The sequence below is a fragment of the Hylobates moloch genome, unplaced genomic scaffold, assembly GCF_009828535.3.
Source record: "Hylobates moloch isolate HMO894 unplaced genomic scaffold, HMol_V3 SCAFFOLD_19, whole genome shotgun sequence".
NCBI lineage: Eukaryota > Metazoa > Chordata > Mammalia > Primates > Hylobatidae > Hylobates > Hylobates moloch.
In genome coordinates this window covers 10,948,812-10,968,105 of record NW_026652294.1, presented here as the reverse complement: position 1 = coordinate 10,968,105, position 19,294 = coordinate 10,948,812, and the positions used below count along the sequence as shown (strand labels likewise).

Below are 19,294 nucleotides of genomic sequence, written 5' to 3'. Positions count from 1 at the left end.
AAGGCATGGGGTCTGCTGATAGGGCTGGCCCTGCCCGGTTGGGAGCAACAAGATGGGGGAAGGAGTTGGGGCTGAGAATTGCCAAGGCTCCTGCCTGGGAGACCAGGCTGTAGTGGGGATGTGGATGGGATGCTCCCACTCCCAGGGCCTCCTGGGGAGGGAATACTCTCTTGAGCACATAGGGCTGAGAAGGCAGGGAGAGGCCAGTGCCAGGCCAGAGCTTACCCAGTGGCTCTTCTCACCAGGGTCTCCCTTAGGGCCAGGTTCCCCCTGCAAGGAGAGACAGAGATAGCAGCAGTGAGGAAGGGAAGGAGACAAAGGGAAGGAAAAAAAGAGGGAGGAAAAAGAGGGGGGAGAGGGAGAGAAACTTAGAGAAACAGAAACTAGCTTGTATTGGATACAAAGCAAAAACCAACTGTTTGAAGGCAATGGGAAGTACTAAAAAGCAGACAGAAACTGGGGAATATTCAACCCTTAAAAGAAGGGAATGGCATTGGGTAAAATCCATATATTTACAGCTTTTCCTCAGAGGGTGCACCCCAGCCCTATCAGCCTGGCAAAACAGCTCAAGCAGAAAGTTTCAGTTGTATTGGCCTGAGGAGTCAGAGGTTGAGGTTGCCAGAGAAGCAAGAAATTGATGAGAAATACTGGGAAGCAGGGAGCTACACGTGGAGGAACTAAATCTGCATAAATGTTCCTTTCTGACGCTTGGATGGTCCCTGGATTGCCCAATCACAGGGCAATACTCCAAGGAGCCCAGAGGGGGAGAACCAACAGATTGGTAGAACTGACTAAAGATGTCAAAAATTGCCCATCATATAGGAGACAGAGTTTAGAGTTCAAGTCCAACCAAGTTAGAGGTGCTTGTGAACACCTAAAGCTTTCTAATGAAACTCTAGAACAGCCATGACTTAGGAAGAAAGACCCTATCTCAGGATTAAGGGATTTTTCCTAGGACTAAGAGCAAAACCAGATATTCTCTCTGATAAAACCTACAACTAAGCCTCTAAAAGAGCAAGATGACCCATCAATAATTTAACTGTTCTAGAATAAAACTCAATACTCTTCAGGAGATAACGGAATTTAGAGTCTTTTCAACATATTATCTACTTTGTCCAGTGTGCAACAAAAAATTACTAGATGTAAAGACACAGGAAAATGTGACCTATATTCAAGAGAAAAATCAGTCAACAGAAATAGATCCACAGCCGACCTAGATGTTAGAATTAGCAAAGGAGTTTAAAATATCTATGATTAATATGTTAAAGAATCTACTGAAATTGATATCATGGGTGATAAGATGGAGAATTTTAGGAGAGATATATAAATTATAAAAAAGAATCAAATGGAAATCCTGGAACTGAAAATGATAATACCGGAAATAGAAAATTATCAGATGAAATTAACATAAGATTGGACACAACAGAAGAAGTAATTAATCAACTTGAACATAGGTTGATTGGAATAATCAATGGAATAATTTAAACTAAAGTACAGAGAGAGCCTGTAATCCTAGCACTTTGGGAGGCCAAGGTGGGAGGATAGCTTGAGGCCAGGAGTTTGGGGCCAACCTGAGCAACCCCATTTCTACTAAAAATGAAAAAACAAAAACCAAACAAAAAAACAAGCCAGGTATGGTGGTGTGCACCTATAGTCCCAGCTACTCAGGAGGCTGAGGTGGGAGGATTGCTTGAGCCTAGGAGCTCAAGACTGCAGTGAGCTGTGATCTCGCCATTGCACTCCAGCCTGGGCGACAGAGCAAGACCCTATCTCGAAAAAGTAAAATAAAGAAATATAAAGCATAGAGAGACAAAGATTGTTTAAAAAACTAACAGAACTTCAGTGACTCATGGGAGAAAATCAGTGAAGTTCCAGAAGGACATACTAGAGAGCAGAAACAGAAAAAAATGTTTGAGGAAATGTTGACCATTTTTTTTCAAATTTGACTTAAAAACAAAACAAAACAGACTTCTGGGTTCCAACCTGGGACGTAAAGAGGTTAGAAGTTGTTGGCTGGGTGCAGTAGCTCATGCCTGTAATCCCAGCACTTTGGGAGGCCGAGGTGGGCAGATCATCTGAGGTCAGGAGTTCGAGACCAGCCTGACCAACATGGTGAAACTCTGCTGTCTCTACTAAAAATACAAAAATTAGCTGGGCGTGGTGGCAGGTGCCTGTAATCCCAGCTATTCTGGAGGCTAAGGCAGGAGAATCGCTTGAACCCGGGAGGTGGAGGTTGCAGTGAGCCAAGATCATACCATTGTACTCCAGCCTAGAGGACAAGGGCGAGAGTCATCTCGGAAAAAAAAAAAAGACCTTAGAAGTTATCATTCCATCTTAACAATAAGTGGAAAGTTGAAAAAAACTGAAAAATCAACAACTCTTCTTAGATCTGTTGGAGAAGTGAGACCATAGGCAAACCACTGCCCCCAAAGCTGGAGAGGCAAATCCAGATTATCACAACTTACTAAAGCAGAAACCCACAAGCACAAGCCTCCAGAGGAACCAGGGCCAGGGTAGGAAAACCTAAACTGTAATTGATGAACTTCTGGAGGCTCAGTGTAGACAAGTCTTAGGGTTAAAAACTCCAGGGGGATCCAGTCATAGGCCCACATCCCTCCTTTGGTGAGTTTTACCCCAAGGAGCTCTACAAGGCCCTCACAGTGAATATCAGAGAAAAATGCCCTTGTCCTTCCAGCAGGGAGAGGAGAGAAGGCACCATTTTGAAATAGACCAAAGCATTCTGTTCTGAACAAAGCCTGCCTCAGGAGAAACTACTTTACCAGAGCCTAACCTGTTGGGGTGATCGGACCCAACACCAGGTCATGGGGGCGACAAAGTCCGGCAGAGTCAAAGGAATGAGAAAAGACAGTTTGAGAGAGAAAGTTGGTCCAGGGGGCCAACACGAGTATTGGAGGCTGTGAAGGCCCCGAGTTCTGGGAGCCCACCCATTTACTGGTGATCAAACAAAGAAACAGGTGGCAAGGATGTGGGGTTTGAGAGAATGCAATGCATCAAGCGCATGATTTACAGCTGTGACAGTTTAGCATTTTCTTTGAAGCATATGGAACATGTTCTGCTACTTGAGGTAATGGGAGTGCTAGAAGCAAGGAGTCAGCAAGTCTAGACACATTCCAGAGGCCACGAGGGGTTTTATGCCCTGAGCCCTGGATTCCATCCAAGTCACGAGGGGTTTTATGCCCTGGGCTTAGATTACGGTGCGGCAGGGTAGCCTTCCACCCTTTAGCACAGAGTTTGGTGTTCCAAAGGCCACGAGGGTTTCTTGACCCTGGACCCCAGACATGTTCCAAGACTCTTTTACGTTATGTCAGACATGCAAGCCCTGCCTCAGCTTCCCTCCCAATACTCAGCTTTTCTCCCAACACTAACCAACCTGGAGGAAGTGAAATACCCACTTCCAGCTCCCTCTAGTTTCCACATGAAAGAAGGGAAATATCCAACTCTAACCCCCTCTAGACAACCTGTCCCACCTAAGGGGCAAAACAACCCCCAAACAAAAACAAAACAAAACAAAACAAAACAACAACAACTGAGACACACTGGTGAAGTTCACAGTCCAAGGGCACAAGCTCATCTAAAGACTGAGATCTAGGCCGGGCGCAGTGGCTCACACCTACAATCCTAGCACTTTGGGAGGCCAAGATGGGTGGACTGCCTGAGCTCAGGAGTTCAAGACTAGCCTGGCCAACATGGTAAAAGCTCATCTCTACTAAAATACAAAAAAATTAGCTGGGTGTGGTGGCAGGCACCTGTAGTCCCAGCTGCTTGGGAGGTTGATTAGCTGGGTGTGGTGGCAGGTGCCTGTAGTCCCAGCCGCTTGGGAGGTTGACGCACGAGAATCACTTGAACACAGGAGGCGGAGGTTGCAGTGAGCCAAGATCGAGCCACTGCACTCCAGTGCCTGGGAGACAGAGTGAGACTCTGTCTCAAAAAAATAAAAAAGACTGAGATCTAATCATAGGACTCCAGAACACTTCCCTTCCCCCTATACCTTCTCACTACATTACTAAAGACCTATCTACTGCAGTTCTTTTGCACAGTACATTATGTCTACTTTCCAGTGAAAAATTACAAGGCATACTAAAAGGCAAAAACACAGTTTGAAGAGATTCAACAAACATCAGAACCAGCATCAGTTACGGCAGAAATGTTCAGATTATCAGGCCAGGAATTTAAAAAATCTACGATTAACATGCTAAGGGAATTAATGGAAAAAGTAGACAACATACAAGAAGAGATGGATTATATGCAGAGAGATGGAAATTCTAAGAAAGGCCTGGGCCTGGTGGCTCATGCCTGTAATCCCAACACTTTGGGAGGCTGAGGTGGGTAGACTGCTTAAACTCAGGAGTTTGAGACCAGCCTGGGTAACATGGTAAAACCCTGCCTCTACATTTAAAAAAATATCTAAAAAAAAGAAAAAAAAAGATATTCTAAGAAATAATTTAAAATAAGTGGTAGATATAAAAAGCACTGTAACAGAAATAAAGAATGCCTTTGATAGGCTTATTCGTGGACTGGACATGGCTGAGGAAAGAATCTCTAAGCCTGATGATAATTCAATGGAAACTTTCAAAACTGAAATGCAAAGAGAAAAAAAGGCTGAAACAATAGAACAGAATATCCAAGAACTGTGGGACAACTACAAAAGATGTAAATACGCATAATGGAATACCAGAAGGAAAAAAGAGAAAGAAACACAAGCAATATTTGAAGTAATACTGACAGAATTCTCCCCCCAAAAATGTCAGACACCAAACCACAGATCTAGGAAGATAAGGGAACACCATATAGGATAAATGCCGAGAAATGACAAGTAGGCATATCATATCCAAATTTCAGAAAATCAGGCTGGGTGCAGTGGCTCACACCTGTAAACCCAGCACTTTGGGAGGCCAAGGCAAGAGGATCACTAGAGGTCATAAAGACCAGCCTGGGCAACATAGTGAGACCTTGCTTCTAGAATTTAAAAAAAAAAAAAAAAAAAATGGCCGGGCACGGTGGCTCACGCCTGTAATCCCACCACTTCGGGAGGCCAAGGTGGGCAGATCACCTGAGGTCAGAAGTTTTGAGACCAGCCTGGCCAACATGGTGAAACCCTGTCTCTACTAAAAAAACAAAAAATTAGCCGGGCGTGATGGCAGGCACCTGTAATCCCAGCTATTTGGGAAGCTGAGGCAGAAGAATCGCTGGAACCCAGGAAGCGGAGGTTGCAGTGAGCCAAGATCGCACCATTGCACTCCAGCCTTGGGGACAAGAGTGAGATTTCATCTCAAAAAAAGAAAAAAAAAATTAGCCAGGTGTGGCACGTGACAGTAGTCCCAGCTACTCAAGAAGTGGAAGCGGGAGGATCCCTTAAGCCCAGAAGCCTGGGTGACAGGGTATGACCTTGTCTCTAATAATAATAATAATAATAATAATAATAATTTTTAAAAAAAACTTCAGAGAATCAAAGATAAAAAAATACTGAAGAGAAAACAGAGGGAAAAAAATATCTTTCTTGCAGAGGAGCAACAATAAGAATTACATCCAGCTCTGCAGAAACCATGCAAGCAAGAGAGCGGAGAGTAATATACCAAGCATTGAGAGGAAAAAACACATCAACCTAGAATTCTTTTTTTTTTTTTTTTTTTTTTGTTGCCCAGGCTGGAGTGCAATGGCACGATCTCGGCTCACCGCAACCTCTGCCTCCCAGGTTCAAGCGATTCTCCTGCCTCAGCCTCCCTAGTAGCTGGGATTATAGGCATGTGCCACCACGCCCGGCTAATTTTGTATTTTTAGTAGAGACAGTGTTTCTCCATGTTGGTCAGGCTGGTCTCAAACTCCCGACCTCAGGTGATCCGCCCGCCTCGGCCTCCCAAAGTGCTGGGATTACAGGCGTGAGTCACTGCGCCCGGCCCGACCAACCTAGAATTCTTTGCCCTGAAAAATTATCCTTCATACATGAAAGGGAAATGACGACTCTCAGACAAACAAAAAGTGAGGGAAATTTTGTCAGTAGATCTGCCTGGTAGGAAACATTAAAAGAAGTTCTTCAGCGGAGCACTTATTTTATTTTATGGAATGAAGTGTTGCCCGATTCTAGAATCACAAATAAAGCCAACTGGGAAAAAATAAAAGTAGTTCTTCAGAGAGGACAAAAATTATATGTCAGAAACTCAGATTTTTATTTTTTTTTTGAAACGGAGTCTCGCTCTGTTGCCCAGGATGGAGTGCAGTGGCACGATCTCCACTCACTGCAAGCTCCGTCCCCTGGGTTCATGCCATTATCCTGCCTCAGCCTCCCAAGTAGCTGGGACTACAGGCGCCTGCCACCATGACTGGCTACTTTTTTTTTTGTATTTTTAGTAGAGACAGGGTTTCACAGTGTTCACCAGGATGGTCTCCATCTCCTGACCTCATGATCTGCCTGCCTCGGCCTCCCAAAGTGCTGGGATTATAGGCGTGAGCCACTGCGTCCGGCCAGAAACTCAGATTTTACATAAAGAAAGGAGGAGCATGGCCGGGCATGGTGGCTCATGCCTGTAACCCCAGCACTCTGAGAGGCCGAGGTGGGTGGATCACCTGAGGTCAGGAGTTCAAGACCAGTCTGGCCAACATGGTGAAACCCTGTCTCTACTAAAAATACAAAAATTAGCCAGGCAGGGTGGCGGGTGCCTGTAGTCCCAGCTATTCAGGAGGCTGAGGCAGAGAATTGCTTGAACCCGGGAGGCAGAGGTTGCAGTAGCAGAGATCGCATCACTGCACTACAGCCTGGGTGACAGAGCAAGACTCCATCTCAAAAGAAAATAAGTAAATAAATAAATAAATAAATAAAGCCAAAAAAAAGGCAGAAAAAGTCTGGCAGACAAAAATAGGAACAAAGAACAAGGAAAACAAATAGAAAATAGTAGCTGGGCGCGGTGGCTCACACCTGTAATTCCAGCACTTTGGGAGGCCAAGCCCGGTGGATCACAAAGTTAGGAGTTCAAGACCAGTCTGGCCAAGATGGTGAAACCCCATCTCTACTAAAAATACAAAAATTAGCCGGGTGTGGTGGCAGGCGCCTGTAGTCCCAGCTACTTGGGAGGCTGAGGCAGGAGAATTGTTTGAACCCAGGAGGCGGAGCTTGCAGTGAGCCGAGATCGAGCCACTAGACTCCAGCCTGGGCGACAGAGCAAGACTCTGCCTCAAAAAATAAAAAAAAAGAAAAAAAGAAAGAAAATAGTAACATGGTAGCTGTAAACCCAACTATATAAATAACACTTCATTTATTTAGTTATTTTTTATTTTACTGATTGATTTATTTTTTTGAGATGGAGCCTCACTCTGTCGCCCAGGCTGGAGTGCAATGGCGCAATCTTGGCCCACTGCAACCTCCACCTCCCAGGTTCAAGCGATTCTCCTGCCTCAGCCTCCTGAGTCGCTGGGATTATAGGAGTGCGCCACCGTACCTGGCTAATTTTTGTGTTTTTAGTAGAGACGGGGTTTCACCATATTGGCCAGGCTGGTCTCGAACTCCTGACCTCAGATGATCCACCTGCCTCCACCTCCCAAAGTGCCGGGATTACAGGTGTGAGCCACTGTGCACAGACTATTTAGTTATTTTTTAGAGGCAAGATCTGGTTCTGTCACTCAGGCTGGAAGGCAGTAAAGCAATTATAACTGTCACCTTCAACTCCTAGACTCAAGCAATCCTCCCAGCTCAGCCTCTCAGGTAGCTGAATCTACAGGTGCACACTACCACGTCCAGGCAATTTTTAAATTTGTTTTATAGAAAAATTTTGGTCTCAGTTTGTTGCCCACTCTAGTCTCAAACTCCTGATTTCAAGTGATCCTCCTGCCTTGGCCTCCTGAAGTGCTGGAATTACAGGTGTGGGCCACTATGCTGGGCCTCAATAATCACTTTAAATGTCAGTGGCCTAAATAGAGCAATTAAAAGATGAGGATTGTTAGAATGGACCAAAAAATAAGACCTAATCGTATGTTGTCTACAAGAAACTGACCTTAAATATAACCACAAAACAGATTAATTGTAAAGGAATGGAAGTTAACTGGGCATGGTGGTACATGCCTGTGGTCCCAGCCACTCAGGAGGCTGAGGTGTGAGGATTGCCTGAGCCAGGGAGGTTGAGGCTACAGTGAGCTATGACTGCACCACTGCACTCCAACCTGGGTGACAGAGAAAGACTCTGTATCAAAAAAAAAAAAAAAAAAAAAAAAAGTCAAGGGATGGAGAAAGATATAGCATGCTAACTCTAATCAAAAGAATGCAAGAATAGCTTTAATTCTAGAAAGAAAATTAATTTTAGAAAGAGAAGATTTTAAGTCAGGCACAATGGTGCACACCTCTAGTCCCAGATACTTGGGAGGCTGAGGCAGGAAGATCACTTAAGGCACTTCATTCACCATGTGCCCAGGAGTTTGAGTTCAGCCTAGGCACGTAGGGAAACCCTGTCTCTAAAAAAGAGAAAAGAAATCATAAAAAGTACTCAATCCAAAAGAAGACAAGAAAAGGGAAAAAAGAAACACAAAACAGAGAGAATAAATAGAACATAAACAGCAAGATGGTTAAACAGAACCATATTAATTAATCAATTATACATATCATTAAATGTAAATTAACTAAACAGTCAAACTGTTTTTAAACAGCAAGACCCAAGTCATATGATGCACTTTTTTTTTTTTTTGAGATGAAGTCTCGCTCTTATTGCCCAGGCTGGAGCGCAATGGTGTGATCTCAGCTCACTGCAACCTCTGCCTCCCAGGTTCAAGCAATTCTCCTGCCTCAGCCTCCCGAGTAGCTGGGATTACAGGTGCTTACCACCATTCCTAGCTAATTTTTGTATATTTAGTAGACACAGGGTTTCACCATGTTGACCAGGCTGGTCTTGAACTTCTGACCTCAGGTGATCCACCCGTCTGGGCCCCCCAAAGTGCTGGGATTACAGGCATAAGCCACTGTACCCGGCCCACATTTTCTTACATTTAATAAAATTTATATACATATTTTTACATAAAGACAGAGTTTTGGCATGTTGCCCAAGCTGGTCTTGAACTCCTGAGCTCAAACGATCCACCTTCCTCAGCCTCCCAAAGTGCTGGGATTACAGGTGTGAGCCACCACACCCAGCCATGATGCACTTTAAATATAAAGTTACAGGTTGAAAAAAAAAAGGATAAAAAAAGATATAATATACAAATGCCAAGCATAAGAAAGCTGGTGTGCTATTAAAAGCACACAAAGTAGATTCAAGACAAGTATTATCAGAGATAAAGATATTAATTTCATAAAGATAAAATGACCAGGGAGACATTAAAATACTAAATATGAATGCATCTAATAACAAAGACTCAAAATACATAAAGCAAAATTGACCAAATTAAAGAGAGAAATGAACAGATCTACAATCAGAATTGGAGAGATAGAGTGTAAATGAAATAGAGTCAAAGAGACAGACATACAGAGGGAAAGAGAGAGATATAGAGAAACAGAGAGCCAGAGTGAGAGAGATAGAGGCAGCCTGATCCAAAGAGGACAATGAGTCTCAGAGACAGGGAGCATCTGAGAATAAATGACAAGACAGGGAGGGTCAGAAGCTCTGGTTGCAGGGGATGGAGTCACAGGAGGAATCTGGGACTACAGGATCCTGCAGGGATGATTGCAGGACAGACAGCAACACTTACCTGCTGCCCAGCAGAGCCTTGGGGGCCAGGCTCCCCACGCAATCCCTGTGTAGGAGGGAGGAGACGAATGGCGTCAGCTGTTGAGGACTCTGATCTGGGGCCCTCAGGACTCCCCAGAATTCCCCCACCTGGGGCCACCTGGGTACTCACTCTTTCGCCCTTCTCTCCTGGGTGGCCAGAGATTCCTTTGGGTCCAGTGGGGCCTGGGGGTCCCTGAGCAACAAGACAGGGCCTCAGCCTCATGTTGGGGCAGGATGGAGTGGGCAGGCGTTTGGGAACAGAGGTGTTGGGGAGGGTCCTCAAGCTTGGTCTAAGCCTCTGGGTTCTTCACCATACACCCAGTACACAGCAGTCAGTTCATACAGCTCAGTGTTAAAAGATCTGATCCTGGAGTCAGTCCCACCACAGCTCATTGCCATGTGCTGGCACAAGAATCTCCACTTTTCTTGGTCTTAGGTGATAACCATACATGGTTCTCATTACTTGGATTGAATAAGATTTATGGAAGGTAGTTTGCACATTACGTGATCAATAAATACTTGTTGAATGAATGAATGGAAGGATGAATGGATGGATGGATAGATGGATACAAGGGTGGATGATGGACAGATGTATGGATGTATGGATAGATGGAAAGATGGACAGATACATGGGTGAGAGTACAAGGAGAACTACTCACTATGTGTCCAGGACTCCCAGGGACACCTGTGGGGCCAGGAGGCCCAGGGGGACCTGGAAAAAGACAGGATGTCCTAAGGGCCAGAACAAAGTACAATCTCAGGAAGTGCCCCAATCAGCTCCCTCCTGATAGCCACAAACCCTATTCCTTCTGCCATCTACCAACTTCACCCTTTACCCCTGGCCTGGACTCAACTTACCCATGGGCCCTGGAGGGCCTGGAGGCCCAGTGGGTCCCTGGGGCCAGTGGTTGTTGGTCTCAGTGAAGGTGTTGGATAGCAATGGGTCTCCTGGGTGAGCAAAGATGATGAGTGAGTAGACCTGGGTAGAGTGGGGTGGTTAGTCTTCACCTGCCACCTCTGCCAAGACAGCTTGGACTGCCCTATGGGGCAGCCTGCAGCATGGCTGGTACCACCTGGGCACCTGCTCCAGGGTGAGAAGTGTGGAGAGTGTTGGTCCCGCAAGACCAGGAGGCAGGAAGATGTGGGTTCTAACCCCACTGCAATCTAGCTGGTGACATCCAGCAACACTCTACTTTTCAGAGCCTGTACTGTCACCTGTCAAATGGGAATGACAGTAAAAGATACCATTTATCCACCACCTACTGTGTGCCAGGCTTCTGTACATGGGTGTTACGCAGCTCTGGGAGCCTGGCACTGTCATTGTCCCCATCGTATGGATAGTGAGATGGAATGAATGCTGGGATGGCAGAATGAATGAATGGTGTGCTGGGTTGTGCACCAAAAACATGGTGGAGAAGAGGCTGAAACCTGGTGCTCCACACTCTGACCCCTGGCAGCCCATGGGCAGGTCAGACTGGGCTGCCAAAGGGAAGAAGCCAAGGATGCATGTCAGGGCCTGGAGGAGGGGCCGGGCCTGTGGCCTTGGGAGTTCAGGGCTCGCTTCCTGCTGCCGGGTCTTTTGCGTCCCAGTGCTCTGAGAACTGGATTCCAGCCAGTTCCAAGGCTCGGGAGGGCCTGATGCCCGGTGGCTCTAAGCACAGGTTCTGGAGGCAGCCTGGGTTTGAAGCCGTTCCCCTATGCCCAGGCTGTAGGACCCTGGCAAGCACCCTCCCCTCTCTGGTCCTCAGTGTTCCTCATCTGTAACCACAGGAGGACAACGGTGCCTGCTGGAGGACTGGGTCACATGTGGCCTACCATGAGCAGGGCTGGCACACAGAAGGCACCTGGCAGACGGTAGTGGGCACTGTGCTGATGGCTACTCCACCCCTGCCTCCACCTGCTGGGATCCCAGGGGGACTCACCATGCTGGGAGATCCGGGCATGGGGTGGCCCAACAGGGGCTGGGGGCCCAGGGGGCCCAGGAGGCCCTGGTGGCCCAGGAGGTCCCCTCTCTCCAGGGGTGCCCACAGCTCCAGCCTGGCCAGGGCTCCCTGGGGGGCCCTGTGGACCTGCAATGGAATCACACAGATTTGTGGGTATACAGGAGGCAAGGAGGCCCAGGGTGGCCTTGAGCGACAGGACAAGGCAGCCTGGAGCAGTGGGCATGAGAGAGGGCCCTGGAGTCCACAGGCCTAGGCTACCTGGTGTCTAACAGGGGGATGAGCACAGCACCCAGTCCTCCACCTCGTCCAGGCTGAGTCTTCCTTCCTTGGGGCTCCCAAACCCCCAAAACCCCTCATAGAAACCCTGGTCACATGGGGCAAGCATTGCTGCTTCTCCTCTGCCCAGCCCCGCACCCAGCACTATGGAAGCTCCAGAAGGGCACGGATATGTCTGACCCCACCCAGTGCCCAGCTCAGAGCCTGCTAAGTGTAGGTGCCCAGGGAATGTGGGTCAGTGAACATAAGAGAGGATTTCATGGAGCCCAGGTGTGGGCGGGGCACTCCCTGGTGGGGTGTTGAGTGAAGAGGCAAGTAGATGAAAGGGCCCAGGTCATCCTGGCCATGTCAGGGGCAGGGAAGGGCCCACCTGGTGGAGGGGATGGCCAGAGGAGCTGTGGGGCAACATTGCAGGCACTCACCTGGTGGGCCTCTCATCCCCATTGGGCCCCGGCTGCCAGCATCTCCCTTGGGGCCGGTGGGCCCGGGCAGCCCCCGAGCACCGACTTGGTCTGGGGGGTAAAGCATATCAGACTGGCAGCTCCACATCTGCTCTTGACCCCCACCCTGGCCCCAGACCCCCAACCAGCACCTACCATTTCGGGGAAGCAGCGGGACCCTCACACTCTCTATGGCTCCTGGCAGCCCTGGGGTGGGGGGGTAGGCAGAGGTCAGTGTCCCCGCTGGGCCTGGAGGTGGGAGGCTCATCCAGAATCCCCACTCCCAGCTCCCCCCGACCTCCAGGCAGGGTCTGCTGGGGCTGCTTGGTCTCCAGGGACTGCAGCATTCAGGAGTCCCAGGAGACGGTCCTCTTAGGCGGGTCTAAGAAACGGGAAATGGGAAGACTGAGGCCCACTAGAGGGTTAAGTTGGGTGTCAGCGACAGGGTGGGGACCAGAATCCCACTTCCCCGATTCCCAACCCACTGCTCATTCCCACAGGGGAGTCTGAGTCTGACACTCACCCTGGAGGCCTCCGTCTCCGGGGCTGCCCTGGGCAGGAGGGGGGCCCCAGAGAGGGGCAGGGTCCTCAGGGGTAGCTGGTGTTGGAGGTACTGGCCGCTCTATGACAGTCAGCATGGCCACCTGAAGAGGAAGACAGGGACGGGGTGGGTACCAGGGTCTCACTAGGACCCCTCCCTGTTTTTTTTGAGATGGAGTTTTGCTCTGTTGCCCAGGCTAGAATGCAGTGGTACCATCAGGGCTCATGTAGCCTCAACCACCCAGGCTTACATGATCCTTCTGCCTCAGCCTTCCAAGTAGCTGGGACCACAGGGACGCACCACCACACATGGCAAATTAAAAAAAAAATTATTTGTAGAGACGAGGTCTCGCTATGTTGCCCAGGCTGGTCTTGAACTCCTGGGCTCAAGCAATCATCTTGCCTCCGCCTCCCAAAGTGTTGGGATTACATGCGTGAGCCCAGGTCTCACTAGGGACAGGCCAGCCAAGGGACCTGGTGTGGGAGGCAGGAGGCACATAGCCAGCAGGGCCCAGCTTGGGAGTGGAGCCCCAGGCTCGCAGGGGCACCGAACTTCATCAGAAGTGACAGTGTTTTTCAAAGCACATAATTCATAACACACATTATGGAAAAGTCGTTGACACCATCATTGCCATCAAAGTTGAGCTTTGTGACTGTCGCGGTGCTTGCTGGGCCATGCGCTTTTTCTCTATGGTTATCCAAATAAGAAGCTTGTCTTGATTTGTTAAAGCACCACAGGGTATGGCTGGAAGAGTTTCACTAAGTTTGTTTTTTTGTTTTTTTTTCCAAGATGGAGAGCCTTGCTCTGTTGCCCAGGCTAGAGAGCAGTGGCGCGATCTCGGCTCACTGCAACCTCCGCCTCCTGGGTTCAAGTGATTCTCCTGCCTCAGCCTCCCGAGTAGCTGGGATTACAGTCGTGCGCCACCACATCTAGCTAATTTTTGTATTTTTAGTAGAGATGGGGTTTCACCACATTGGCCAGGCTGGTCTCAAACTCCTGAACTGAAGTGATCTGCCTATCTCAGCCTCCCAAAGTGTCGGAATTACAGGCGTGAGCCACCATTCCCGGCCTTTCACTAAATTTGGAAGGAAGTTTGGAAGAGTCTGACATGAAATAGAAACCTGGAGGTGTACACAAAGTCTACTTTTGGGCCCATGGTGAGGAAGACTCTGGGAAGCTGGAGGTGTCCCCTCAGCTGTTGAGGACCAAGGAAAGGCCAGATGACCACAGATCAAGGGCTCAGGGATCGTGGGGGCCTGTCCAGAGAAAAGCTGAAACTCTCTGGCAGATCCTGAACCAGGAATTCCCATCACAGATGTGCGACTGAGTTGCCTCCTACATGGGCTTCTCCTGGGAGGGAGCTCAGGGAACTGCTCCTGGAACCCTGTGCCTTGTGACTCAGGTGCCAGTACATGCTATTTGGAAGCTTGGTTTTCCCATTTGATAAATCAGGGACATCTTCTTTTTCTTTCTTTTTTTTTTAGACAGAGTTTTGCTCTTGTTGCCCAGGCTGGAGTGCAATGGCGTGATCTTGGCTCACCGCAACCTCTGCCTTCCAGGTTCAAGCAATTCTCCTGCCTCAGCCTCCCTAGTAGCTGGGATTACAGGCATGCGTCACCATGCCTGGCTAATTTTGTACTTCTGGTGGAGACGGGGTTTCTCCATGTTGGTCAGGCTGGTCTCGAACTCCTGACCTCAGGTGATCCGCCCGCCTCAGCCTCCCAAAGTCCTGGGATTACAGGCATGAACCACCACTCCCGGCGGCATCTTCTTTTTTTTAATTTTAGAGACAGGGTCTAGCTCTGCCGTCCACGCTAGGGTGCAGTGGTGCTATCACGGCTCACTGCAGCCTTGTCCACCTGAGCTCAAGTGACCCTCCTGCCTCAGCCTCTTAAGCAGCTGGGACTGCGTGCCAGCTGTGTGCCACTAAGCCCAGCTAATTTTTTGTAGAGATGGAGTCTTGCTATGTTGCCCAGGCTGGTCTCGGGCTCCAGGGCTTAAGCAATCCTCCTGCCTTGGCCTTCCAAAGTGCTGGGATTACAGGTGTGAGCCACCATGCCCAGCCTAGAGAAATATTTTCATGTTAGGCAAGGGAAGTATTTTAAATGGCTGCTGAATGCCCCACAGAATGAATTCTCTGTAATTATATAACCATGCCTTCTTTTGCCTGGTTTTCAAATTTCTCTATTGGTAAACATTTTTGCATCTGATAATCTCATTAAGTTCCCAGGCTGGGCACAGTGGCTCACATCTGTAATCCCAACACTCTGGGAGGCCGAGGCAGGAGGATTCCTTGAGGCCAAGAGTTCAGGACCAGTTTAGGCAACGTAGCAAGGCCCCAGCTCTAAAAAAATTTTTTTTAAACTAGCCAGGTGTGGTGGCACATGCCTGTAATGCCAGCCACTCAGGAGGTTGAGGCAGGAGGATAGCTTGAGCCCAGGAATTGGAGGCTGCAGTGAGCTCCAACTCAGCCTGCACTCCAGCCTGGGTGACAGAGCAAGACCCTGTTTCTGAATCAAAACAAAACGAACAAACAAACGATAAATTTCCAGAGAAGGGAAAGATGGAGCAAAGAATGGCACTAAAGTTTATGCATGTCTGTGTGTTTAGAAAATCTGGAAGAAAGGATGCTTAAATGTCAACAGTTGTATTCTTTGGGGGCATGGGCAACTGCTGTGAATGGTTTGCTGGCTGTTTTTTCACATTTCTGAATTTTTCATGTTTCTAAATTTAGAATGTGCTTTTTAATTTAAATTAATTAATTACTTTTTTCTTTTTTTCTTTTTTTTTTTTTTCGAGACAGAGTCTCGCTCTTTCGCCCAGGCTGGAGTGCAGTGGTGCGATCTCGGCTCACTGCAAGCTCCTCCTCCCAGGTTCACGCCATTCTCCTGCCTCAGCCTCCCGAGTAGCTAGGACTACAGGCGCCTGCCACAGTGAACGGCTAATTTTTTGTATTTTTAGTAGAGACGGGGTTTCACTGTGTTAACCAGGATGGTCTCGATCTCCTGACCTCGTGATCTGCCCGCCTCGGCCTCCCAAAGTGCTGGGATTATAGGCGTGAGCCACCGCGCCCAACCTTTTTTCTTTTTCTTGAGACAGACTCTCGCTCTGTCGCCCAGGGTGGAGTGCAGTGGTGCGATCTCGGCTCACTGCAACCTCTGCCTCCTGGGTTCAAGCAATTCTCTGCCTCAGCCTCCCAAGTAGCTGGGATTACAGGTACCTGCCACCACACCCGGCTCATTTTTTTTTTGAGATGGAGTTTCGTTTTTGTTGCCCAGCATGGAGTGCAATGGCACGATCTCGGCTCACTGCAACCTCTGCCTCCCGGGTTCAAGAGATTCTCCTGCCTCAGCCTCCCGAGTAGCTGGGATTACAGGCATGCGCCACCATGCCCAGATAATTTTTATATTTTTAGTAGAGATGGGGTTTCTCCAAGTTGGTCAGGCTGGTCTCGAACTCTTTTTTTTTTTGAGACGGAGTCTCGCTTTGTCGCCCAGGCTGGAGTGCAGTGGCGCAATCTCGGCTCACTGCAAGCTCCGCCTCCCAGGTTCACGCCATTCTCCTGCCTCAGCCTCTCCGAGTAGCTGGGACTACAGGCGCACGCCACCACGCCCGGCTAATTTTTTTTTTTGTATTTTTAGTAGAGACGGGGTTTCACCGTGGTCTCGATCTCCTGACCTCGTGATCCGCCCGCCTCGGCCTCCCAAAGTGCTGGGATTACAAGCATGAGCCACTGCGCCCAGCCTCGAACTCTTGACCTCAGGTGATCCACCCTCCTTGACCTCCCAAAGTGCTGTGATTACAGGCGTGAGCCACTGCACTTGGCCCCAGCTAATTTTTTTGTATTTTTAATAAAGACGAGGTTTCACCATCTTAGCCAGGCTGGTCTTGAACTCCTGACCTTGTGTTCCACCCGGCTCGGCCTCCCAAATGCTGAGATTACAGGCATGAGCCACTGTGCCTGGCCTAATTTTTTTTTTTTTTTTTGAGACAGAGTCTCGCTCTGTTGCCCACGCTGGAATACAGTGGTGCAATCTTGGCTCACTACAACCTCCACCTCCCAGGTTCAAGCGATCCTCATGCCTCAGCCTCCTTTGTAGCTGGGATTATGGGCGTGTGCCACCATGTCAGGCTAATTTTTGTATTTTTAAAAGAGACAGGGTTATGCCATGTTGGCCAGAATGGTCTCGAATTCTTGGCCTCAAGTAATCCACCTGCCTCGGCCTCCCAAAATATGGAGATTACAGGTGTGAGCCGCTGCGCCAAGCTGTACTTTTTAATTAAAAAAAAAAAAAAAAAAAGTTTTACGGCAGTGCAGTGGCTCACGCCTGTAATCCCAGCACTTTGGGAGAATAAGACAGTGAATCGCTTGAGCTTAGAAGCTCAAGACCAGCCTGGGCAACATGGAGAAACCCCATCTCTACCAAAAATTTAAAAATTAGCTGGATGTGGTATTGTTCACCTATGGTCCCAGCTACTCAGGAGGCTGAGGTGGGAGAATCGCTTGAGCCCAGGAGGCATAGGTTGCAGTGAGCTGAGATCTCGCCACTGCACTCCAGCCTGGGCAACAGAGGAAGACCCTGTTTCAAACGAAACAAAACAAAAAATACACAACATTTTATCTTGAAATAATTTGAGATGCGTGATAGATGTTTTGTTTTTGAAACCAGGAAGACAGTATTATGGATGGGGGTTGGGGGGATAGAGAAAGGGGACGGGGCAGGGGCAGGCAGGAGATCCTACCAGGATCTCTGGGCAGTGTCTATGCTGATCTGGCTGGGATGGTGATGGAGCCCCATGGGAGGGAGCTCACAGGCCTCCTGGAGGAAGAACAGGCCAGGCTGGCTGTGACTTGCACTTCACATATACAGTCTGCACTGAGTGAATGCTAGTATCCCCTCCGCTTTACAGATGGGAAAACTGAGGCACGACCTGTGAGCAGGCTTCCGAGGGAGGGACACTGGAGGAGACCATGACATGCCTGACAGGGGGTGCTGCTCGCCGAGTCGGCTCAGAGCTGCCCTGTGGGTTCACAGAGGGTGCGAGCATGGGGTGAGGGGAAGGAGGTGGGGAGGGTGGGATGGTGGTTGCCCGGACTGGCCTGGTGCAGGGGACAACCACCCAGGAGGGAGCTGCTCACCCACCTTGGCCTCCAGCACCTTCAGCCGCTCTGTCAGCTCTGACACTTTGCTGCAGTTGAGACAACCTGTGGGGAGGGAGGAAGCTGGGGCCAGGTCCAAGGGTCCTAGGCTTCCCCTCAGAACCCTTCAGTCTCTGGGGGGTGGGATGGAGGAAAGGGTCAGATACCTGATGACCCCAACCCACAAGGGAGCCTTAGGCTGGGGAGGGGCTATAGGATCACAGTGGGTCCAGAGGGACCTCACCCTATGGGTTCCTTTTGGCATTGGAGCCTCCAGAGTGGCCCGCTTCTTCAGCAGCAGGACCAGGGACCCGACCCCTGGCAGCCTCTGTGTCCAAAATGAGCCCTTTCCCAGAAGCCAAGAAATGGCAATGGGGCGGGGGCCATGGATGAAGCTGAGGACTTCTCCAACAACCCCAGCCAGCCTCATGGGCTAAGAGTTTAGAGCTCAGACCAGCCTGGGTCTGAGCCTTGACACTTACTGTCCTGTGTGACTTGTCCTCTCTGGAAAGATCCTGTTGCTTCCTGCCTGGGCAGGGCTGGGGCCAGGGCTTGCCGGCTTTGGGTACCCACCCAGCACAGTCTGGACTGGGCTGGCCTCAAAGGTCCCATCCTCTAAGCCTCCCCGACCCACTATCTGGCACCCCCCAGCCTCCTGGCTGAGACTCACGAGAATGACGTGAGTCATTCACAGCAGCTATGGACATTTACGGAGCCTCCCAGCTGCTGGCCCAGCCAAGTGCTGTGCCAGCAGTCTCTCCCCTCCTCACGGGAGTGTCACCCCTGTTCACACCTGAGGACACGGTTCAGAGCAGGGAGGGGTGAGTGCCTAACTAGCACAACATCTGGGGTCTAGTCCTGGTGCTGCCCCCACTCCTGGCTGTGGGGCCTGGGGCGGGGCAGGGCAGGGAGGTCAGAGACCTTCAGCTTCCTCCTCTTTAAAAAGGGGACAATGGGAGGGCAGTGGACAGCTGTGAGGTCTAAACGAGCTGCTGATGGGAAGCGCCTGGCATGGGGCCTCGCACACTGCTGACGCTCAGAAAAGTGCTGATTAAATAAAAAGAGGAAACAGGGGTGGGGGGGGATTGAACAGGCGTCTGCAAGAGTCCAGGGGTCATGGGTCTCGGGGTGTCTGGGCCCAGGTCAGACGCCCCTCTGGGGTCCTTTCTGTGCCCCTTGAAGCAACTTTTGTAGCCTGGGGAGCGTGGGGTGGGGAGATGGTTACTGTCCTTGACCCTCCACTGCCAGAC

At 49.5% G+C, this 19,294-nt stretch overlaps 1 protein-coding gene across 1 annotated transcript in view; it reads right to left on the bottom strand.

The window, feature by feature from the left end:
• Positions 1 to 19,294, bottom strand: part of EMID1 (EMI domain containing 1) — a gene marked incomplete at its 5' end in the record, with an annotated part of 54,690 nt that overhangs the window by 16,166 nt on the left and 19,230 nt on the right. Inside the window, 10 exons of the mRNA XM_058431888.1 lie at positions 226 to 270; positions 9,685 to 9,729; positions 9,835 to 9,897; positions 10,364 to 10,416; positions 10,563 to 10,652; positions 11,627 to 11,773; positions 12,346 to 12,435; positions 12,520 to 12,570; positions 12,887 to 13,007; positions 18,049 to 18,110. Of these exons, the coding sequence (XP_058287871.1) occupies positions 226 to 270; positions 9,685 to 9,729; positions 9,835 to 9,897; positions 10,364 to 10,416; positions 10,563 to 10,652; positions 11,627 to 11,773; positions 12,346 to 12,435; positions 12,520 to 12,570; positions 12,887 to 13,007; positions 18,049 to 18,110 (767 nt within the window). The remainder of the gene's footprint in view (positions 1 to 225; positions 271 to 9,684; positions 9,730 to 9,834; positions 9,898 to 10,363; positions 10,417 to 10,562; positions 10,653 to 11,626; positions 11,774 to 12,345; positions 12,436 to 12,519; positions 12,571 to 12,886; positions 13,008 to 18,048; positions 18,111 to 19,294) is intronic.